This window comes from Phycodurus eques, chromosome 1 (assembly GCF_024500275.1).
Source record: "Phycodurus eques isolate BA_2022a chromosome 1, UOR_Pequ_1.1, whole genome shotgun sequence".
In the NCBI taxonomy this organism is placed as follows: Eukaryota; Metazoa; Chordata; class Actinopteri; order Syngnathiformes; family Syngnathidae; genus Phycodurus; species Phycodurus eques.
In genome coordinates, this window is record NC_084525.1 from 40787136 (window position 1) to 40811799 (window position 24664).

Sequence of the window (24664 nt, forward strand, 5' to 3'; positions counted from 1 at the left end):
CAAGCATTTGTTACTAGGGTTGGCAGACGGAGGGCAATTCGGGTTGTATATAAACCTGCTCGATTAAGTTTTATCATTAAGTTAAATGCATGTTTCACTGAAAAATGGAAAATTATATTATGTTAGTAGGCGACTGAAACTGATGGTTCATTCACGGTACTTGGTTCAGACACTTTTGGTCAATGAACTTATTTGAAATTGACCTTACATTTTTTGGTTGTGCGAGTAAACTCAAGTACCTGGAGAAAAACACGCAGATATGCGGCGGACATGCAAACTTGCAAGGCCCTAAAAAGTTGTTTAGTGCCCCAAGCTGGAATTTAACTAGAGACCTTGCTGTGGGGCAGCAGTGCTAAACACTCTTTCACCATGGCGCAAAACCTTATTTGAGGTGCAAATGAAACAGTTTGTCGAACGTAAGACAAACAAAGTTTCCATAGCTACAAAAGGGCACAATATACGGGAAAACCTTTGCTATGAGACTGAGCTGAAGCTGCCCATTCATTGTATATCAAATATGGATAAATATGGATGTTATTTGTGCTGCAGTCGGAGAATTTGTGAGCGACGCCTTACTGGTTCCGGATAAGTGTAAGTTCTTGCATCAGGAGCGCATGGACCAGTGTGAGAGCCACCTGCACTGGCATACTGTGGCCAAGGAAGTAAGGACAGAAACGTACACATTCTATCACCACTGAATCGGAGAGCAATAAATAGACCTTTCCTCACCCACTTTGTAATTCTGAACAATTCTATAGTCCTGTACAGACCGGACCATGAATCTCCATGACTACGGAATGCTTCTTCCATGCGGTATTGACCGTTTCCGAGGGGTGGAGTTTGTGTGCTGCCCGACAGAGGGTGAGCGTGACGCTGACAGTGCTGAGCAGGATGGCGATGATTCAGATGTTTGGTGGGGTGGAGCAGAGACTGACTATTCTGACAACAGGTACATGATATATTAACAAGACATTATGATTCTTGCAGAAATACCCAGCTGGGTAACTGAAAGATAATAATAATGTGATTGACACGTGGTAAATGTTTCAAGTGTGATAGTCGTTACGTTACAGCTCCTCACGGAAATGTTAAGTGCATACAGATGACCTAATTGCATGTGGTAACCTGCTACCTTTCCTCATGACTAGGCTCACCCTAACAAAAAGAGGAAATGATAGTAATGCAGAAATATGTTTATTCCACAAGGAAATCTATCCATCCATCCATCCATTTTCTGTACCGCTCATCCTCACTAGGGTCGCAGGCGTGCTGAAGCCTATCCCAGCTATCTCAAGGCGAGAGGCGGGGTATCCCCTGAACTGGTCGCCAGCCAATCGCAGGGCACATAGAAACAAACAACCATTCACACCGACTGGCAATTTAGAGTCTTCAGTTAACCTATCACGCATGTTTTTGGGATGTGGGAGGAGACCGGAGTACCCAGAGAAAACCCATGCAGGCCCTGGGAGAACATGCAAACTCCACACAGGCGGGACCGGATTTGAACCCCGGACCTCAGAACTGTGAGGCAGATGTGCTAACCAGTCAGTCACCGTGCCGCAAGGAAATCTATGTTTTGTAAATAAATTCCTGAAGGAAATCTCCGTCCCACCGCATTAAAGCTATAATCTGAATATTCAGTCACCCCCTAGGCTGGAATTCAGCATTACAACAACAGAAATTGTTGCTTCGATATAATGTTGGCGGCCCATTGTATGTATGTACAACATTCTACAACATTTTTGTGTTTTGAAGGACAGCTAGTGTGGGGAAAAAGATGGATTCTTCGGAAGAGGCAATTGTTGTAAATTCACTATTATAGCTGCGTTTTGTGCATGCATTGCTTGGATGTTGCTGAACTTAGTTTATTTTACATCACGCACCTTGTTGGGCAGCTAAGGGGTCCTCGGAAAGAGGTTTTGTTTCTTTGCTGCAATTATTATTGTTTTCGTTTCCACTGTATTTATTGTATGATTATTTTCTGCTACAGAAATGCAAAACTTCGTTGAGTGAGCTTTTTACAAAAGACAAGGGGCCGCTCTCTGCCCGTTGCTCGGTCAAATGCGTCATTTCCATGCCATCATTCTCGGTACGCCAACAAGTAGGCCAGCACAGGAAATGAATCAGGCATTCACTAAATATAAAAAAAATCAAATACTGAAAAATACAGCAAGATGTTAGAGGAGTTGATAGGTTTCACCAGCAGCTTTATGCCATCTCTAGTATTGTCTTGGTTTAATTTTTTTTTTTACAAAAAATACATATTCCAGGTTTAAAGTGATATATGTCAGTAATTCGGGGCTCTTAATTTATTTTTTCATCATTCTTTTTCCCATGTGGAATAATCATAGTATATAGTGAGTTTTCAAAACAAGAATTGGTTGTTATATACATACATACAGATACAGATATAAAAATGCATTCACCCAAATCTTTTGAAGTGGGCATGAATGTTCTAGTTTTAACTTGACGTTAAAGCCCTAAACCAAGCCCTATTAACTTCTCATTGGTAGTGATTGTAATTAGTTTCTGTCCTCATCGTCCTTGTTCTCTGTTTCTTCTGTTTCATTATCTTTCATTTTCAATGTCTTTTTCCTTCCTCATCTTCCCCTCCCCTTCATCTCTCCTCATTGCGCTTCCTCTCTCAGTATGGTGCGAGAGCCGGAGCCAGCAGAGCAGCAAGAGGAAACCAAGCAATCTGTGGTAGAGGAGGAGGCGGTCGAGGAAGATGATGAGGAAGAGGACATGCTGAACAACGACCAAGATGGGGATGGGGAGGAGGATGAGGAAGATGAAGAGGAAGACATAGTTGACACGCTTGATGACAATGATGACGAGCCAGCCACCAATGTTGCCATGACAACAACGACCACCACCACCACCACTGAATCAGTCGAGGAGGTCGTCAAGGGTGAGTTAGCTTTTTTGTTGTGAACATGTGTTGTAGTCTCATCTCATCTGCGAGGTTGTGAAGGGAATTGATGTTCAACTCCAATAAGCTTCACAGAAATATATTTTTCTTGAATGTGGAACATTCTTCCGAGTGTGTTTTGAATTCAGTTCCAGCTACTGTGTATGTTTTTTTTTTTCTACCAAAAACTGGTTCAGAATTCAAGTAAATATCTCAGCAAATGTGTATCACATTGTCACTGATGAGGTGATGCAGTGGGTGTGAATGTTGACAGATTTGTGTGTGTGTGTACTCTCCAAGATGTGTGCTGGGCCAGTGCAGAGACTGGTCCATGCCGGGCCATGCTGCCCCGCTGGTACTTTGACCGCCGGGAGGGCCGCTGTGTTCAGTTTATCTACGGCGGCTGTGGAGGCAACAGGAATAACTTTGAGTCCGAGGAATACTGCCGGTCTGTCTGCAGAAGCGTCAGTAAGTTCTGCCAGCAGCAGATGACCCAGATGAGCTACCCTCTTGTCCAGAGTGCCACTTGTGTGACTCTAACCTCGTGCAAGATGCTAGCTGCTCCTTCTAAACTTTTCCTGCCTCCTGCCTCCCTTCCTCGCTAATATTTAACTTTTCTCCACCTTATGTATTTTTAATACATTGTCCTTCATTTGAGCTTGACATCATTTGACAGGCAGAATTTGTAAGATGTGTGCAATTATTTTAAGAAAACATGAAGGACCAGGCGAAAAACATTAAATTTTATTTTAATGAGATTCAAATTAAACTGTCAAGCATTTCAGAAAAGCATTATCATTAAACAAAACATAACCATAAAGAAATTAATGATGGTTGTTGTTCAGTGATCAGTTGTATTTTAAAAAAAATAATAAAATGAAAAAAATAAAAACAATATTTCACACATTCTGCCCGGGTATGTAAACTTATGAGCACAATTGTACATATATGCAGTCATATGTACCCATATGTCATATTGCAATGAAAGTGTAGGCTGCACCGCTTTCATAACCTCTAGGTGGCATACAAGAATGAAAGTGTACAACTTTTTCATAACCTCTAGGGGGCGGTGGCATAGGAGAATGAGAGTGTACAGCTTTTTTCACAACTTCTAGATGGCGGCATAGGCATTTATAAAATGTGAAAGTCTTTCATTTTCTGCTATACCTATGTGTAATGCGCACTATTGACTTTTGACAATTTTTTGGGGGGGGAAATTGCGCATTATACACGAGAAATTACGGTAGTTACTCAAGGTTTGTTTTGTCCAACTACCAGGATGCTTCGTTACATGAGGACCTAATTTCAGTGTTTTGCATGGTCTGTCACAATGACTCCCCTAATCATATCTTAGTGAGAGTGAATGACTGTGTTTTCTTTAGTGTTGTGAGTGTAGTCCAAGTGAGAGTTTACTAAAGCAGCATATTATTGCTAATATTCACATGGGTGCGCCAAGACTCTAAACATGTCCTGAATTGTTGTGGCTTGCCATGAATGTGCTGGTGAAAGCTATTTCTTTTTTTTTTTTTTTTTTTTTTTAAATGGAAGCTGTGTTTTTATAGCTGTTTGGTCACTTGACATGCATTTAAGTGTTCTCCTTCATAGTAAGTAACATCTCCTTTAGTTTTCTTGTGCAGTCATGCACTCTCAGCCGACATAACCAATTTAAATTGATGTCTGACCTTCATGCCTAGTAAACACACACAACAGCAGCCACTTTTTGATTCCTCTTACTAAAGATATTGAACTCCGCTGATTCATTCGGGTTTCATGCCATGTGTCTTGGCAACAAGTTAACATTCAGGGCTGTTGAGTGAATTTGAGCTCAGTGCATTCAGATGAGAGATACTCCACCCTGCTATTTAAAACTGTGTAACTGGGAAAGGATATTAAGCTTGTCAAACAAAGGATGGTGGGGCACAGGAGGTGTTTGCTTTGCTCGTTTCCTTTTATACTATTCGTGTTTCCACTTGCTATCATGTTTACTTCCTCTCTTGACCTATTTTGAGTTCTGTTTGTCCTCAATCAGCCTAATGTGAAAATACAGGGATGCTTAACATGTAATCCCATCCCCATCTCTTCTTGTCTTTCCTCTTGCTGACACAGTCCCCACAGCCGCACCCGGCTTTCCTGACGCTGTGGACCACTACCTGGAGACGCCTGCTGATGAGAACGAGCACACCCATTTCCAGAAGGCTAAAGAGAGCCTGGAGGCCAAGCACCGTGAAAGGATGTCCCAGGTATTAATGGACAAGGATGCAAAAATATATGCATAGGATAGCATTATGGCTTTTTTCATACTTTCGTATTTAGTGGCTACTTCCAGTAGAACAGTCAATAAAGTATATGAATAAATGTGATTGTTGTGAAAAACAAAAGAAGGACTTTCTTTGTAGCTGCAAGAATCTACAACATAATTTGTGAATAGGAAATTGAGGGCAGAAAAGTTTTTTAAAGACAACTGCATCTGTTAATCCTCCCCTGGGTGGGATGCCTGAACCGATTCTATTTTAATTACATTCCTTAATGAAGTGATTTGCAGCAAACGGTTCCCAGCAACAGCTTCAAAGCTGCAGACGAGGACGCCTTGTGCAGAACTTGATATTTCCTTGCGCTACAGTTTGTTTCAGTGTGTTTGCTTTTGCTTGACTGTCTTCAAGACCCCCGTCATAAGGTTTTGGACAGTTGACTTCCCCTTTACAGACACTGATGTGTGTTGGGTACAGTCGTGAGCTCAGCCAGTGAGTCAGAGAGGATGCAAGAGAAGTGCAATAATACTTGTGAATCCATGCTCGCAGCCAGCAGTGGAACATTTATTTTGTGACTCCTGAGAGAGTGTAATTTCTACAAGTGCTATCAGTACTGTATTATTTTGTTTTATTTTTCTTCCACTTGTCTCTACAGACCTAAAATTGTAGCACAGTTTGTCATAACGCATTGACTTTGATAGGCGGGCCAAGCCAGAAGCAGATGCTAACATAAAAATAAACAAACCAAAAAAGGCATTGTATTTTTAATAATTTGATTTACTTTTAATGGGAACAGTATTGTTTTGTTGATCACCTTTTTTTTTTTTTTTTGCACGTGCATCAAAGTCTGCTGTTAGTTTTGTTGTGGCAATTCTCAGAACACATCTGAGGTGTTCATCGCTCAGCTGGGATCTGTAGGATGTTTTGTTGGTGTTCATCACACTAAAAGTCTGTTCACACACATTTAGAGCCGAACACCACCAGCATCCTCTGTGCCATCTTCTGGATTTTCGGAAATTTGTCGACGCTTAATGAATCATATAACTCATCCAGTTTGAGAATTGAACTTCTCTTTTAAGACAGTATCACATTGGAGATCAATCAGTTACATCTGCAGCTCCCGTGGCGCTGTTTCAGGGTCTTGTCTGACTGAATCTTGGATGGCAGTTTGTCAGATAAAGGTGTTTTGCTGAGCCTGCAAGCTTGATTTTAACCGCTCCAGATCCTCTGAACCTTTTGATGATATTATGGACCGTAGATGATGAAATCCCTAAATTCCTTGCAATTGTACGTTAAGGAACATTGTCCTTAAACTGTTCGACTATTTTCTCATACACTTTTTCACAAAGAGGTGAACCTCACCCCATCTTTGCTTGTGAATGACTGAGCAATTCAAGGAAGCTCCTTTTATACCCAATATAAGGAGCGCCCACATGGCGCCCACCTGTTCCCAATTAGCCTGTTCACCTGTGGAATGTTCCAAACGTGTTTGATGAGCATTCCTCAATTTTCTCAGTCTTTTCTGTCACTTGTCCCAACTTTTTTGGAACGTGTTGCAGCCATAAAATTCTAGGTTACTGATTATTTGCTAAAAACAATAAAGTTCATCTGTTTGAACATGAAATATCTTGTCTTTGTAGTGTATTCAATTAAATATAGGTCGAACATGATTTGCAAAGCATTGTATTCTGCTTTTATTTATGTTTAACACAACGTCCCAACTTCATTGGAATTGGGGTTGTATATTTGGATAGCAGTGATTGATATATTGGCTATAATGTGGTAATCATTGTTATAGCCACTATGTCTCTCTCTGCTTGTTGTCAGGTGATGCGAGAGTGGGAAGAGGCTGAAAGGGAAGCCAAGAATCTTCCACGCGCAGACAAGAAGGCAGTCATTCAGGTAACGTATGAGTCTTCCCATTTGAACATTTAAAATGCTGGCTAAGGAGATTATTTTCCTATCATTACTCGAAATATTTCGACTGTGCATTTAGCGTTTCCAAGAGAAGGTAGAAACACTGGAGCAGGAAGCAGCCAGCGAACGGCAGCAGCTGGTAGAGACTCACATGGCCCGAGTGGAAGCTCTGCACAACAACCGACGTCGCCTGGCACTGGAGAGCTACCTGACCGCCCTGCAGCAGGACCCCCCCAGGGTAAACAACAAACACACATCAAGCCACTATTTGAAGTGTCACATTTCTGTGTTTTGTTTCTGTTCTCATTACCTCTATCACTTTTTTTTTTGTAAGTCTTAGAGGTTTTTTTTGTCCTGTTTATTTATAAGTGAGATATTTTGAGTGCCTGAATATTCTGTTAAAATTCCAATTATATTGTGTGTATTGTCCTCTCTTGCTGCTCTCCCTCAATATATCCCTATCTTCTGAATCACTGAGACTGTGTCAATGCGAAAGTGCTCATGGAAAAGCTTGGAACTACCTCAGAAGCCTCAATTTCACAGTTCATAAATCGTAGTTTCAGCCAACGCGTCTCCAGTTATGATGTCCTGAGTCTCACTATCTGTCTTGTTCTGTCTGTTGCAGCCTCGTCATGTCTTCAGTCTGTTGAAGAAGTATGTACGTGCTGAGCAAAAGGACAGGCAGCACACCCTTAAACACTTTGAACATGTTCGTATGGTGGACCCAAAGAAGGCGGCGCAAATCAGGCCTCAGGTATCACACACAACCAAAAAAACATTTATATTCACAAGCCATTTATTTACACTGGACCTGCAATGCAGTGATTCCCAACCAGGGGAGAGAGATCATCAGGGATGCCGCTGGAAACTATCCAGTCAATTTATGTGTGTGTGTGTGTGTGTGTGTGTGTGTGTGTGTGTGTGTGCGTGTGCGTGCGATAGGTGCTGACCCACCTGCGTGTCATTGAAGAGCGCATGAACCAGTCATTAGGACTTCTCTACAAGGTGCCTGGTGTGGCTGATGACATTCAGGACCAAGTTGGTAAGTTTAACTTCACTCTGTCCTCGACAGTTTCATTCCCTTGGTGTTTGGTTCGAAATGTGACATTTAAACGTTTTCACAAAGTAACCTGAATTGTGTAGTTTCCTGCCAAATTTCCAACCTTGTGAGACAGATGTGACATGCGGTGCTGATTGTTTTACTTCTAACAGCAGTGGGATTGAAAGCTCTAAATTCTTTTTTTTTTTTTTTTTACTGATAAGGACGTGAGAGCTATTTGACCCAATTCTTCAGGACATTCAAATTAAATTGTTTGTTAGGAAGATAAAGCTGCCATGCCGTCCCTCCCGTTTTCTTTTTTTCCTGCTTATTGGAATTGCATGCGTCACACAACCATCTGTGTCTCTGAGACTGTGACAGTCTGTACTGCACTGTGGGTGATGCACACAAACATTAGCTAGAAGATAAAGCAATAGATCACTGCTGATTTTTAAAAAATTGGATGCATTCTTGGAATCATTTATGAGGGTCATTATGTTGGATGCATTTCTTTCGAGATTTCAGCAGTTTTACCAGCACAGAAACAATCATGTGCGTCCTCCATAATTATTTTGTGAAATTAACCAATAAGATAATACTCAAATAAAATTTTGAGTCACATCCTTGGCCAATTTCCTTGTGCTTTCTCCCCTCATCAGAGCTTCTGCAGAGGGAACAAGCTGAGATGGCGCAACAGCTGGCCAACCTGCAGACAGACGTAAGGGTGAGCTACGGTAACGATGCCCTGATGCCCGACCAGGAGCTGGGAGATGGCCAAACGGAGCTGTTGACTCAGGAAGACACACTGGGCTTGGGAGGAGTTGGCTTGATCCACCCCGAGAGCTTCAACCAGCCTAACACTGACAACCAAGGTTATTACTCCAGCATTTGGTCATTGCTGATAATCAAGGCAATGAGTGGAAGCTGTATACAAATCTGTCCTTCATAAGTGTTGTCTTCCTCCCTCCAGTTGAGCCTGTGGACTCCCGCCCCAGTCTTGACAGAGGTGTCCCCACACGGCCAGGTAGGTCTCTCTGCATGAAAGACTTCTCCCACTGTTGTTTTTGGAGTTTTTATTGGGAGCATAGGCAGTGGACTCACTCTTATTTGTGATAACCTGTCTCTTGATGTAACTTGCTCACCACTGAAGACTGTAAATGTCTACAGTTCCATACAATATAAGTATAATTAGGCACACAGTCAATTAAAAAATTAAAAACTGGTATAGTTTATGATGGCTAAAGTGGATTTAAAGTCTATACACCTTTTTATACATTTGTGATATAAAAAAATAATAATTCCAAAACTTTGTCCACTATTCATGTGACCGGACAATTAAATTAGAAGGAAAAAAATACAAAAAACTATCATCTTATGAGAAATGGGAAGTAAAAATAAACAAAAGACAATGTGGCTGCACAAGTTTACACACCCTCTTATAACTGGGGAAACGATTGTGTTCAAAATTAACTAATCGCATTCAAACTCATGTTAGTTGGGAGTCAGCACAAACCTGGGACCATATTTTAAAGTCCCTCTGATTAAACCCAAATAAAGGTAAGATGTTCAAGTGGACCTTTCCTGAAATTTCTTTAGTCACATCTTACAGCATAAAAAAATTATCTACAGAGATCTACCAGAGCATCAAATCAGTGGGATCTCAGTGTTCAAAGGTAACAGTCAGATTAGTACAAAAGACTTACCAAGGCATTAAATATACCAAGGAACACAGTGAGTGACATTACAACGAACCGGACGCCCCTCCAAAATTGATGAAAAACAACAAGAAAACTGGTCAGGGAGGCCGACAGCGACACTGAAAGATCTGCAGGAATTTCTGGCAAGGTCTGGTTGTTTAGTAAATGTGACAACAATCTACCGTCATCTTCATATGTCTGGTGGAAAGATGAAAGCACAATTGAAATGTTCCAAACACATGGGAAAGTGTATTCTGATCCAATGAAACCAAGGTTGAACTTTGGCCACAATTTGAAAAGATGTTAGTTGCAAACACAAAACAGAACTGCATACCTACAGTAAAGCCTGGTGGTGGCAGCATTACGCTTTGGGGCTGTTTTTCTTCAGCTGGAACTTGAGCCTTAGTCAAGGTGGTAGGGAGGATTTATGAACAGTTCCAAATACCAGTCAGGGTTAGCATAAAACCGTCATGCTTCTGCTAGAAAGCTGAAGAGCAACTTTTTCTTTCAGCATGACAATGACCCAAAGAACGGATCCAAATCAACAAAACAATAGCTTGACCAGAAGTGGTTTGAGGTTTTGGAATCAAGATGTGCCACAAGATTCCTACCCCCAAAGACTACGTGCTGTCATAAAAGTTTAAGATGCTGCATTGAAGTATTAGTTTGAGGGTGTGCATAATTTTGCAACAAGGTTATTTTAAGTTTTTTTTGTTTCGCCTTAAAAGATTTCAGTTGTTTTTTTTTTACAATTGAGTTCTACAGGTTATAGGTCACATTGAGGAAAAAAAAACATTTTTGTAATTTGTCCTGGTTTCGTTGTTTTACAACACAAACACCTCACATTTGAACAGAGGTGTAGAGTTTTTATATCCACTGTAGGTATGCAAGTGCATGATTGTCACCATCCATAATAGATGGTGCTTTTCCTTCCCTTGCCAGTGACTGGGATGAAGATGGAGTCTATTCCTGAACTCCGAATGGAGAAGGGAGACAGACAGAGTACTGAGTATGAGGTTCACCACCAGAAACTGGTAAACAAACATGCTCCCTGTGACACACTCACAGTCCACTTATGCAATGTTATTTAAGAGCCAAGGAAAAGATGCATTCACTGACACATGCAAGCTTGCCCTCTACCCCTTCTCCGCACAGTCTCACACACCAGGCTCATAGGAGTTAACCAATACGTCGACTTAGTCTCAGTACATTTGCCAATACAGCTTTAAATCTATTCATCGCCAATCACCTGTTTACGCATCAATAACACGGAAGCCTCGCAGAAAGCAAGAGGTGCCATCTCCACACAAGAAGTGTGGAAGTGGACAGAAGTGCCGAGAACCAATTTATGGTGGCGCTAATATGTCTCACAGAGACAAAGGACGCTCTTCATGCTTGCCATTAAGAAGGCTTTGTTGAGTGAATAATGCTAGGAAGGACATACTAGCATTGTGCACAGCTGATAAATTGCCAGGTTACAGTTAGGCGAGCTTTGCTTGACATACAGCAAAACTGACCGGGAGGTCACTGTATCGCACACAAGTCGCAGTCAGTTTCATGGGGAAAAAGATGGTGTGTGTGGTGGACAGTTAAGTAAGAGACTCATTCAACGAACTACAGATAATCCTTATTCCCTCCATTTATAAAAGAAAAAAATAAAAATAAAATAAAATAAAAATACTATTCTTACTCTGTAGCATAATACGTCCCTGCAGGTATGTTGCATGAATTGATGTTAGAGTTGTACTCACCCTTCCTCGATGTGCCGGCTCAGCAGTACACCAGTTGACTAACATGCATGTGACATGGTGTTCATTCACTGATAAGTTCGATAGACACACTATAGGCTTTAATTACTTGTGCTGGGATCATTAACAACAACACAGGTTATACTAACATATCAACTCACAGGTTCTTACACGTGTTTAGACACTAAAAAAGAATCCCACCACACCACTCGTCAGGAGCACTGCCTTGCTCATTTTCCCACATCCTGTCCTCCCCTTTTCTGTCCTCTCTTATCTTGTTCTCTTGGTTAGTTATTGCATGTCCTCACCAGGTGCCCCCCCCCTTTCCCCCACTCAAAAATAACTGTTGTAATGTTACTTTGTGTTCCAATATCTAGACTGTCTCACTATTGTTCTGCTGTGGTTCTCATCCTTAGTCCACTCTATCCCTCTGTCTGTCCTCTAAAACCCTTTTCTGTCTGGCTGCATTTTCAGTAAACATCAGAATAATAAAAAAATGAATAAAAATAACCAGAGGGAGTATTTCAAACACCCCTGTTGCACACCAAAACTGTTCCGGCACAAAGGCATACAGATCCACCATTCTGCGAGGCCATGCGGCTGAACAGGATAGGTGCTGCAGGCATCAAAATCAAAATGAGAGAATGTTTGAAAATAACAATAACTTGCATCCGTTTGATCATTAAGTATCTTGTCTTTGTTGTGTATTCAAGTGAAATTAGGTTAAAAAAAAATTGAAATCATTGAATTATGTTTTCATTTACATTTTACACAAGATTCCATCTTAATTGGGGTAGAATTGGGGTTTGTACACTGGACTAAACACCTTAAGGCTGCAGAATTCCCAGTGAGCATCGGGTGTCAGGCTGTCAATCATCTCTCTATTTTCATACCTGGAAAAATGTCCATAGTAGATTAAAAATAGCCGCTGTGTCAAGATGCAATTTCTCCAACATCTTATCATACAGAATTCAAGCTGGGGAATGAATACAAGTGTTACCTGACAATTTACTCTCCCACAGGTCTTCTTTGCTGAGGATGTAGGCTCCAACAAGGGTGCCATCATTGGCCTGATGGTTGGTGGTGTTGTCATAGCGACAGTGATCGTCATCACCTTGGTGATGCTTAGGAAGAAGCAGTACACCTCTATCCACCACGGAGTCATCGAGGTCAGAAGTGGCTGACGCGTGTATTCGGGCGGGTGGTGGGCTAGCTGTTCTGCTCCCTATGTTGCGCATGTGCATGTGTGTAATAACAATCTTTCTCCGGCTTCACTCCAGGTGGATGCCGCCGTTACCCCTGAGGAGCGCCACCTGTCGAAAATGCAGCAGAATGGCTATGAGAACCCAACGTACAAGTTCTTTGAACAGATGCAGAACTGAGGGGGATGTCATATCTCTGTACACACACACAAACTCACGTCTCATTCCACACCTTAAGCACCTACCTTCCCCCCGTCCCCTTCCCAGAGTAGAGTGACGTCAGCAGTATGGCATGAACCAAGCAGTGACTGAGCATACGGAGCGTTTGTGTAGCCATGTTTTTTTTCCACTACTGCTTGGGTGGAGGATACTGTGGCTGAGCCAGTTTGCACCACGTTTGTTCACTTTATTGGAGCGACATGCCTTTTAATTAGAGAGAGTTTTAACGTTGTTCCATTTGGGCCTGCTGATGTATGGAAGTGGCCCCGCCCAGTGCAAGCCAACTCACCATTAATGGAAGAAGCCTGTTCGCGCCATACTGATCCAGGATCAGTAGGTTTAGTTTTCTTAGCAAGTAGCAAATTTAGGTGTGAAAAGGCAAATCTGGCCTCTGATCAGGAATATGGTTTCCCGGCTTCATGTATTCCATTTTTAATGAGCGGGAAAAATGTATCATTTTTAATAAATTGCAGGTTTAAGTCAATTAGGTTATTTCAGAAATGAGGCCCAGTCTATTCTCCTCTTCCTGCACCGATGCTGCGCTCTACTCTCGACACTGGAGAAAAAAAATATCATAACTACCACCCCTACCTTCCCCCACCCTCTCTCCATTCGCTTTTCTCTGTGTATTCTTATGACAGCTGGGCTGTGTTAAGTCACACAAGGCTCTTAAGGCTAAATATATGGCGATGATAACAAACATGTTGATGACGATGCTAGTAATTATGTATTCTGAATGAGCTGTTTTTATTTTCCTTTTCTCTCTATGGGTTCAGTTTTGTTTTTCAAAAAAGAAAGAAAACAGAGTAAAAAAAGATTTCGTCATTTTTTTTAAACTTGTGTGATGTACTGAAGTAATGCTGAAGTTGTAGTCGTTCCTATGTAGTGCATGACAAAAATGACAACAGGATTTTGAAAGAAAAAAAATATCTTCACACTCGAACGTCTCTCACTTATAGATTATGCTAGCAAGATTGTACATTTCGTATCCTCTCGTGATTGCGTGACTTCAAACAATGATGAAAAAATATATAAATCTAGTTGAACAGGTTCTGCTTTGGTATCTAATACACCCTTAAAGAGATCTGTGATTTTTGGAATTTTAAGTGCTTTTCTTGGTTCATTTCAAAATGTGTTAAACATTCTTACGTTTTCCTGAAGTAGGTGGAGGAGGTGGCTTCATACGTATATTATTTTTCATTTAATTCAATATTGTAAAGTCCTGGTTGCTCGGCGCTCACCCTTTTTTTATTTTTGCTTTGGAGTTTGAATCTTTTTGGATTTTTTTTTTCGTGCGAGGTATCTTGTGTGGGTGATGGTTTGCAGGAGTCTAGCAAAGGCTGGGTTAGAATTACATGTGTGCATTTTGCCATTTTTGGTCTGGTGTTTTTGCAAGCAGGCTTTTATCCAATTTTGGTTGAGCAATGATTTTCCTGTCTGCTGATGGAACAGGTGGAGTGCTGATGGGAGGGAGGACACAAGAGTGTGGTAGAGAAGAAATGACTTGCAGTTCTGCATGAATAGCCAGGCTGGCAGGCAGTCTGTATTTATAATGGGGTTTGCGCCATTTGCCAGCCCCTCCCCCAGCACAATCGCCTCGCCTCTCCCCTTCGTCTTTGTTTCTCTTCAGGTATGCTGCTCGCCTTTCTGCCATCCAAGCACATTTGAGTTCTCTGCTGTCTGTATATTGATCATTAAGTTGGGAGCTGGAAGGCAAAAGTCAAGCGTTCTTTTGATTTCTATGATGAGCAACAGTCACAAAAGCAGAAAGCTCTTTCCAACGGCTTATTCCATCCCAATATCACACTGAAAGTGTGACCTCTCACATGGTTATACATTTAAAATACTGGTCATTGAATTGTTCTTTGGCAATAGAGTTGTCGGCATGCTTTCACACGAGTGCTCACAAGCAGCATGACAGAAAGTAGAAGAAATATGGAAGCAGGATTTCTTTTATTTTTTTTCTGCTGATTGCGTTGTTTTTTTTTTTTTTCACTGAAATATTCTGGAGACCATTTGCATTGGCTGGAGAAACGCTTTCTACACTGTATTCCATAATAAAGTTTTGAATGTACGTACAGATGGTCTTTTTTTTTTTTTTTTTGTATCAACGTCAAATATTTATAGTCTCTGAAATTGTTATCATATGCTTTGTAGTTGATGTTGGGAAGTAACTAAATTCATGTAATTAGATTATTTTATTTAATTGCCAAATGTATGTAATTGTAATCCATTACATTACTGGGAGAAAATGTGTCATTAATAAGAGTTGGTTGAGGAAATTTAAATGATTACAATTTTAGTTTTGAAAAATAGCCTCAAAAGCTTTTTTTAATCACTTCCTTCAAAAGCCAATGCTTGTGATTGGCTCTCTCTGGTCATGTGCCATTCTACTGTCGTTTCAAACATTACAGACTTTTCCAAATATGACCTCCAAGCATCACCTGAGATTTTGAAAAGGTTAGATAGAGTCTTGTACACATAAAAAACAGAATTTTGAATAGTTTCATCTTTCTAATTACGGACTTTTTATGGAACATTCACTGATCTGGGTTGTCATATGAAGGAATATTGTCTAAATTATGCACATTTGTAATTAGGTCAACACTGTACAGTATGGTGGTTTTCCAACATGCTGTACACAAAATGCAACACACCCACTTTTTTACTTTGTATTTGCATTTCATAATGTTTTGTTGTCACTTTATCATTTGTGTAAAGAAAAAATATGTGGTTAATTCCAAAATAATGATCTATGGTTTTAATCCACTTTTTGGAGGATTGTGTCAAGAACACATACGTGGTTAATTCCAAAATAATGATCTATGGTTTTAATCCACTTTTTGGAGGATACATCCAAGGATCCTGTTGATGCAGTCATTCATAATGTACTCAAATGTAATTAATTTTATCCATCCATCCATTTTCTGTACCGCTTAGCCTCAATAAGGTCACAGGTATGCTGGAGCCTATCCAAGCTGACTCTGGGCGAGAGGCAGGGTACGCCCTGAATTGGTCACCAGCTAATCGCAGGGCACCTACATACAAACAAACAACCATTCACATCTGCGGGCAATTTAAGAGTCTTCAATTAGCTTACGATTCATGATTTTGGAATGTGGGAGGAAACGAGCACCCGGAGAAAACCCACGCAGGCACAGGGAGAACATCCAAACTGCACACAGGCGACGCCAAATTTCAACCAGCATCCTTCGAACTGTGAGGCAGATCTGCTTACGTCGTTCACTGTGCCGCAATAATTAGCTTTATTACTCTGGGAAAGTATGTAATTGAAATAATTAAGACTATTACACTTTTCATCAAGGTAACTTGTAATTGTGACCAACTCTATTTCCAAAGTAATCTTCCCAACACTGTTTGAAATGTACTGTGATTAATTGTTAAGCACTCCTGCTGGTTTTCAATGTTTCATTTTACAGTTAGCATGTCATGTTGCCTGTGCTTAGGTGGGTTCTCTCCAAGTACAATTCCTTCCTCCTGCAGTACAAGAACATGCCCGTGTGGTTCACTGCAGTGAAGACTATGTTTTTTTTGTAGGTGTGAGTGTGAATGGTTGTCAGTCTCAATATGTGACTCTTGTTGACTGGAAACTCCTGGATGTACACCTGGTTAAGAGGTAAAGAAAATGAAAATGTTTCGAGTGTGGGCACTTAGGACGAATCTAATTTCACTTGTAGGCCTGAAGGGTGCATACAAATGCAGTGGTGTGGCCAAGGCCTGATCCAGAATCTCATTGGCCAATAATAATGATTCTGTGGGGCCCAATCCATGTGTTGTTGGTTTCTGGGCAGTTAAAAATTGAAATGGTGACAGGTGTGTGTGGACTCCCATCCATCTACCCATTTATTTTCCATCCCGTTTATCCTCACCAGGGTCACCGGCGTGCTGGAGCCTATCCCAGCTGACTCTGGGCAAGAGGCGGGGTACACCCTGAACTGGTCGCCAGCCGCACATATAAACAAACAACCATTTGGACTCACATTCACACCTACAGGCAATTTAAGAGTCTTGAATTAACTTACCATGCATGTTTTGGGGATGTGGGAGGAAACCAGAGTACCCGGAGAAAACCCATGCAGGCATGGGGAGAATATGCAAACTCCACACAGATGAAGCCGTATTTGAACCCCGGTCCTCAGAACTGTGAGGCAGATCTGCTCATCAGTTGTGCACCATGCCGCCTATGGGCATGCCATTTTGACATTTTGGTTGAAGTTCCCCTTTAAATAGAAAAGACTTCTTCCACAAAGTTAACACATTCTACAATGGCCAATTAGAGTCTACAATCAGTGTTCAGTCTTAATCCCATGGTATCTGGCTTGAGCCGGCCCGAGGCATAAGCGAACTAAGTGGCTGCTTGGGGACCCCCAAAAAGCTTAAGAGGTTTTTTTTTCACACACGAAACATTAAAAGAGAACTAAACCCAAGATTTCAAAACTGCTATATTTTAAATGTGCATATCATATTGACCAGCTGCTCTTTACTTCAATCTGCCAAGTATTTATTCTAAAACAATGCTTAAAACATCACATCTACTCGCTTACGGGGGCCTCCATTTTTAGGTCTTTTCGCTCTTGCAAGAGTGCGAATTTGTGAGAATGTGATGTGCATGCACCAATTCTTGATTGCATTTATTTACTAAGAGACCCATGCAGTTAGTAAATATGTAGCAACAACAGCCTACATATTCAATTTCATTAGATGCACAAAAGCTACATAATAAACCATGGTTAGAACATCGTCATCTCCATGTATATACTTATCGAGTTGTGAGACATCTGAATTTCTGTATGCGGATCTCTTTCGCATCAAGAAGGTGATATGTACAGTCCAACACTTTTACTCTTCGTGATCCTTCCTCTGATGGCCGATGCATGTTTCCATCTCAACCATGGTGCACACAGGATGGAAAGATAAAATCCATCACCCTCAAACTCTGTCAACCGACACATTTTAATTGCGGGCTGTATTAGCAGCAAGGCGCTACTTGCGCTTCGACGCCACTTCTGCAGCGGATGATGATTTTGCCGAAGATGGCAACTTCTTTACTTTGATGAATTATTCTGTTTAATTCTTTTTCCACAAATGCAATATTAATGAGATTACCGTGTTTTTTCTAATGCTGGCCCATACAATGTATTCTCTCGTTTAAAAAATTGGGGGGTTAGGTCCCCTTTAAAGAAATGAAAGAGGTGACTTAAACATCAGAATCCTAGATCCAAGTGTAACGCTGAGGTGGCGGGATGGGGGCCCCAAATCAAAATTCTGCTTAGAGCCCCATAATGGCCAGGGCCGGCACTGGATCTGGTTTTGAATGTAAAACGGTTGATTAGTACATAGGTTAAGCCTAAAAACTGACTTCATGATGCAAAGGTAGAATTACCTTAGGGTCATACAAATACATTTATTGTCAGACACAAATGAGATCGCACTTTGTATGAGAAATACCGTAGACACGTTTGTCCTAAAATGGCCACCAATTTGCCGAAAGTACTCTAGAGCCCAAATCTTTGCTTCTGTCATCGCTATAATGACATATTTATGATCAATGTGTACATTTGGGATCAAGGTTAGCTTTTTCCCCTTACTATGACAAATAGGGTGTGAGTGTGCACATTTCACGTAAAGAATTGTGTTACTTATCTTTGCCTTGAAAAACTTTAAAATATTCTATTTAAGCATGCAGCCCAGTTGCAGTCACGAGATTTCGTTTCAGTAATGAGTAGGCTTTGCAAATCAGTTCCTGCAACAACAAATCCCATGTGAACCAGGGACTGTGAGAGTTGTTGTGGCAAGTGCTGTTGTCAGAGGTTATAGGTTAACACTTTGAGGTTCGTGTGATTCAAAAAGCTAGTACAATGGCATCGCTGCCAAGTCATTCAAAAGCATAAACTCTTTGCCTTTCAAAACTTTGTCAATTTTAGTATACTGAAACTTGTTGAAATGTCTGCTGTGATCACCAGATGCCAAAATTCTGACATGGTATCCCCCCAATGTTTAAGACCTCATTTGGACTTTAAGGGAGTCAGCCTCTGGAATTCGCTCCCCAGCGAGTTGCGGGAGCAGACTGACACTAAAAGTTTTGTCAGACACCTAAAAAAGAAGAAAAAAAAAGATTTATGACAGAGCTACTCACATGAACATTTAAACTACTTGTTATAATACTGATTTTAAATATGGACTAATTGACTTGTTTGATGTATAATACTGTATTTTATCTACTGTAAAAATAATTTTTAAAAAGCCTCCTGTGGGCAGGTGTTGAGAATTGGCACTCATGCTAAGTGCTTCTGGTTTGTGATGTCCATATAATCAATCAGTTTATTTGAAAGGGGACAATGCAATTTCATAAAACACATGAAATACACATGGTTAAAAAAGCCAGAATTAGCCAGAAGGCTAGTTTTCAAACAAAAAACAAAGTTTTAAACATTATATAACTCTTAAGACCTATTTGTTCATTTAACTAATATTTAGGAATCACTTTTATGACAAAATGGACACAAGTGCATGGTTCTGTACTTCTGCATGGATTATTTAAATTTTAATGGGATGGGGGGGCCGGAAAATGTCTTCCAATGATCCAATCGTCAAAACACTGCGGTCAAGCCAGTCTCCACTCGTAAAGTAGCAGTCAAGCCAGCCGCCCCTAATTTTGTTCATACTAGGCATTACGGTAATAGGTCGCCAACTCGCGGCGAAAGCCACTTTCAAAATAAAAGCTTCCCAATAATACGGACGTAATAATACGGACGTAAGTGCTCTTCGGTTAAGGGATGCAACCAGCAAAGTTAATTTGAATCTTGTGATACATTACATACATACATACATTAAAAAATTTACTTTATTTGATATCTGAGGAAAAAGAAATGGCAATGGACTGCACTTATATAGCGCTTTATCTACATCTTCACAGTGGCCAAAGCGCTTTACAAAGACTCATATTCACACACACATTCATCAACCAATGGGCGACTGCTGCCATGCAAGGCGCTGCCAGGCCCACTGGGAGCCAATTAGGGTTCAGTGTCTTGCCCAAGGAAACTTCGACATGCAGAAAGTCGTAGCAGGGATTCGAACCTGTTCTACCGACTGAGCCAAAGCCACCCCAACATAATCCCATTGGTATCGCAAGACAAGTTCAGATCTGTGTGACAGACCACCAAGGACTCCGCGAAAAGAGGTTTGATGAAGATCTGATATTGTATTTCAAAATAAAAATCTCTGAAAACTGCATATGTTGCTTTCATTACCCTTGACTGAAAACAATCTGTTAAATCTTTTTAATGAGATATCGCAACACCGGTCCAGTTCTGGGGGACACTACACCCCCCCCCCCCCCCCCCCCAGGTATCCAGCAAAAGAGGTCCCATCAAAATCTGATGTGGCATTTCAAAATAAAAGTCCACTGAAATTGCTATATTTCACTGTCATGATCATGGATTTCAAAAATTCTTTAAAAAAAAAAAATGAGTTATCACAACACCAGACCAGTTCTGGGGGACACTACACCCCCCAGGTCTGCAACAAAAGAGGTCCCATCAAAATCTGATGTGGCATTTCAAAATAAAAGACTCTTGAAATTGGTGTATTTCACTGCCATGATCACGAATTTCAAAAATTCTTAAAAAAAAAAATCCTAGTTATCACAACACCAGACCAGTTCTGGGGGACACTACACCCCCCCAGGTCTCCAACAAAACAGGTCCCATCAAAATCTGATGTGGCATTTCAAAATAAAAGTCCACTGAAATTGGTGTATTTCACTGCCATGATCACGGATTTCAAAAATTCTTTAAAAAAAAATCCTAGTTATCACGACACCAAACCAGTTCTGGGGGACACTACACCCCCCCAGGTCTCCAACAAAACAAGTCCCATCAAAATCTGATGTGGCATTTCAAAATAAAAGTCTCTTGAAATTGGTGTATTCCACTGCCATGATCACGAATTTCAAAAATTCTTTAAAAAAAAAATCCTAGTTATCACAACACCAAACCAGTTCTGGGGGACACTACACCCCCCCAGGTCTGCAACAAAACAGGTCCCATCAAAATCTGATGTGGCATTTCAAAATAAAAGTCCACTGAAATTGGTGTATTTCACTGCCATGATCACGGATTTCAAAGATTCTTTAAAAAGAAATCCTAGTTATCACAACACCAGACCAGTTCTGGTGGACACTACACCATCCCAAGTCTCCAACAAAACAGGTCCCATCAAAATCTGATGTGGCATTTCAAAATAAAAGACTCTTGAAATTGGTATATTTCACTGTCACTACCACTGAATTAAAACATTCATTAAAAAAATCTGTCAATATGACTTCTTTTAAGAAAAAAATTGAAATAATTCCGTTCGTATCGCAATACTTTTACCCTTCATATATGTTGGAGACAATCACAGGATGCCACTACATTAATGCCATCACCATTTGATGTAGTATATCTGCAGTCTTTCAAAAACCACAGATTGTTTTACCATTAAATCTGATTTTTTTGTGGGTATCAACATTAACAGTTTAACCACTCTTCGATACGACACAGTTCTAATTCATATATATTCCAAAAAATAACAAAAGCATCAATCCATTTTCTGAGCCGCTTCTCCTCACTTGGGTTGCAGGCGTGCTGGAGCCTATCCCAGCTATCATCGGGCAGGAGGCGGGGTACACCCTGAACTGGTTGCCAGCCAATCGCAGGGCACATACGAACAAACAACCATTCGCACTCACATTCACACCTACGGGCAATTTAGAGTCTTCAATTAATGCATGTTTTTGGGATGTGGGAGGAAACCGGAGTGCCCGGAGAAAACCCACGCAGGCACGGGGAGAACATGCAAACTCCACACAGGTGGGGCCGGGGATTGAACGCGGGTCCTCAGAACTGTGAGGCTGACGCTCTAACTAGTCGGTCACCGTGCCGCCATAACAAAAACAGTCAATTATAAAATTATTTTCTCTTTCTGCTACACAGAAAGAAGATTGGACTGAACATTTGTTGTCGTTGGGTGTCTGTTGGTTTCCATGACAACAGAAGACTTTGTACTCTCAGTGTGATCTGACTATTTAATGTTTTTGTTGTCACAATGCGATTTTAACTGGACCCAGAAGCAGGCAGAGGCTGAAGAAGTTTGTGGAGAATGTTTTATTGTGAATGGAGTTGGATCCTTGAGGCGTACTGGAGGGTTGTTGAGACATGGAGCTTGCGGCAGGTGGTGGCGTGAGCAAGTGTATGGTTTGACGGCGTGGTGGAAGGAGGAGCACTGAGGAATGACAAACAAGGAGATCAGAACTACTGTGAGGACTGGCGTAGCTTCCATGTAAGTGGCGAGCCAGTGTACCACAGATGAACGTTAATACTCTGGCAGTGGAGTCTTGGATCTGGCAGGCTTAAATGCAGGTGATGATGAAGGCTGATTGACAACAGGTGCGCGGCTGAGGTGATGCTGATTACTGGGAACAGAGAAAGAGGGAGAGAGAGAGAGACGGCGAGAGGGACGCAAAGCGCCACCCAAGCTCCAACAACGGAACTGCTGTGCACAGCTCATGACATTTGTATTTATCCATTCATCCATTTTCTGACCAGCTTCTCCTCACGAGGGTCACGGGTGTGATGGAGCCTATCCCAGCTATCATCCGGCAGGAGGCGGGGTACACCCTGAACTGGTTGCCAGCCAATCGCAGGGCACATACGAACAAACAACCATTCGCACTCACATTCACACCTACGGGCAATTTAGAGTTGTCAATTAACCCACCGTGCATGTTTTTGGGATGTGGGAGGAAAGCGGAGTGCTTGGAGAAAACTCGTGCAGGCACGGGGAGAACATGCAAACTCCACACAGGCGGGGCCGGGGATTGAACCCCGGTCCTCAGAACTGTGAGGCAGACGCTCTAAACAGTCGTCAACCGTGCCGCCCATTTGTATTTATATACATCCATATTTACCTTTTTGTCAAATTTGTCTGTAAAATCTGTTTGAATCTTTTCATGGAAAATATTTTTAGAACAACTTCCTGTTCGGGTAAAATTTGCCTGTGGCAAATACATTATTGACAAATGCAAAAATTAACTGTACATCCAAAAAAGTAACTGTACATCCATCCATACATTTTCAGTAACGCTAATTCTTGTTTGGGTTGCAGGTAAAATAGATATTTTCAAAATGTTTTCGTTTTATATTGTCATTTCTCGTTGTTACATTATTTATGATTAGATTATTTCTTATATTATTGACATACAATACAACACCATTTCCCTTTTCGGGCCTTTGCCATCTGCTCCAACTCCATCCCCAGGCACTGCTCATGGTACCACCTTTGACAGTAGTCACACTGGATCTATTCAAAGTAAACATTAAAACACAAAACAATGTAAAGTAATATTTTGCAAGTGGGAACTTTTATCAACGATAAATTGCTTGATTAGTGTTATAAAAATGCTATTATTTGGATATGTTTTTATTCAAAATATAACTGAATGGAGTTAACAAACCATAATAACATAGATATGGCAATAAACAAAAAACACATCAGCTAGTCTTGGAAAGTAAAACTCACCCAGTTTGTCATGGGAGGACCTGTCCTGTTCCTGGTGGCTTTATCATTGCGCACATGCCACAGTGCATGGATAAATCAAATACTACAAAATAAAGGAATATAACTTACTGTACATCTACTTAATTTTTGTGGAAACATCTGTCTTGCAAGCATCCTCTTTAAAATGTAGATTTGTTTTTTCAATAATTATAGCTGTGTTAAAAAATAATAAAGATTTTGTCCTGTTAAAGCCCCACATTGTGGGACAGCGTTTGAATAAGTCTATGTGTAATCTCATCTGCAAAGATTCTCTGGTGTTGAACATTTATATTTTATAAAGTGCTTATTTATAAGACATTATCTGCCATCCTTTAACAGTCTGAAAATGAAATAAAAATTCATAAATTAATGGATCGGTCATCATTATGAACCAACAAACCTGATGCTATGAGTAATTTCACAGCCAATCTTTTTCTTTCATTTGCCATTTCATTTGGAGATGTCCCAAAATTAATGCTTGGAATTTGGGGAAATGATTTCATGATTTCCACTGCCATCTGAAAAACAAATAGAATGTCTTTATTTATGGGAAAGACAATATTGTACTGACAAAAAAATACCAAATCCATCTTATATAAAGAACCACAAAATACAGGGCACCCCTGCATACTCGCGGTGAAGCACCCACGGTTTTGCATTTAGTGGGTTTTTCATTACCTATTTTTTCAATAATTTAAATTTTTACTCCACCCCAATGTTTGGTTTTGAAAACGCGTATTGAATGATTATCAACATTTTTTGGAAAAACAACCACCCCCCCACCCCCCCACCCCCACCCCACCCACCCCACTTTACACAATACATTCAAATAGGCGTCAATTACACGTGAATTTTCGCTATTTGTGGGCCGGCACTCCACTATCCACTGTATAACTGTATTTTTTTAAAAACTAAAACATGACAAATACCCATCGAAACCAATACACTACAAATAACCCTGCCCTATTTAATCTAACGGTAGCTTTCACTTACCAAGGTAACAATAACACCACAGCTACTGCCATCCTGCTGGGTGGGATGGGATAGATGTCCTCCTCTCCACTTGTAGTCCACCCACTC

At 40.9% G+C, this 24664-nt stretch overlaps 1 protein-coding gene across 1 annotated transcript in view; it reads left to right on the forward strand.

The window, feature by feature from the left end:
* appa (amyloid beta (A4) precursor protein a) overlaps positions 1-15056 on the forward strand; it is a 60593-nt gene extending 45537 nt beyond the window's left edge. The window contains exons 4-17 of the mRNA XM_061691753.1: positions 550-662; positions 759-949; positions 2649-2911; positions 3212-3379; positions 5018-5151; positions 6988-7062; positions 7157-7315; positions 7703-7831; positions 8020-8119; positions 8776-8988; positions 9087-9140; positions 10756-10847; positions 12584-12730; positions 12842-15056. Of these exons, the coding sequence (XP_061547737.1) occupies positions 550-662; positions 759-949; positions 2649-2911; positions 3212-3379; positions 5018-5151; positions 6988-7062; positions 7157-7315; positions 7703-7831; positions 8020-8119; positions 8776-8988; positions 9087-9140; positions 10756-10847; positions 12584-12730; positions 12842-12943 (1940 nt within the window). The 3' untranslated portion in view covers positions 12944-15056. The remainder of the gene's footprint in view (positions 1-549; positions 663-758; positions 950-2648; positions 2912-3211; positions 3380-5017; positions 5152-6987; positions 7063-7156; positions 7316-7702; positions 7832-8019; positions 8120-8775; positions 8989-9086; positions 9141-10755; positions 10848-12583; positions 12731-12841) is intronic.
* The last annotated feature ends 9608 nt before the right edge of the window (positions 15057-24664 follow it).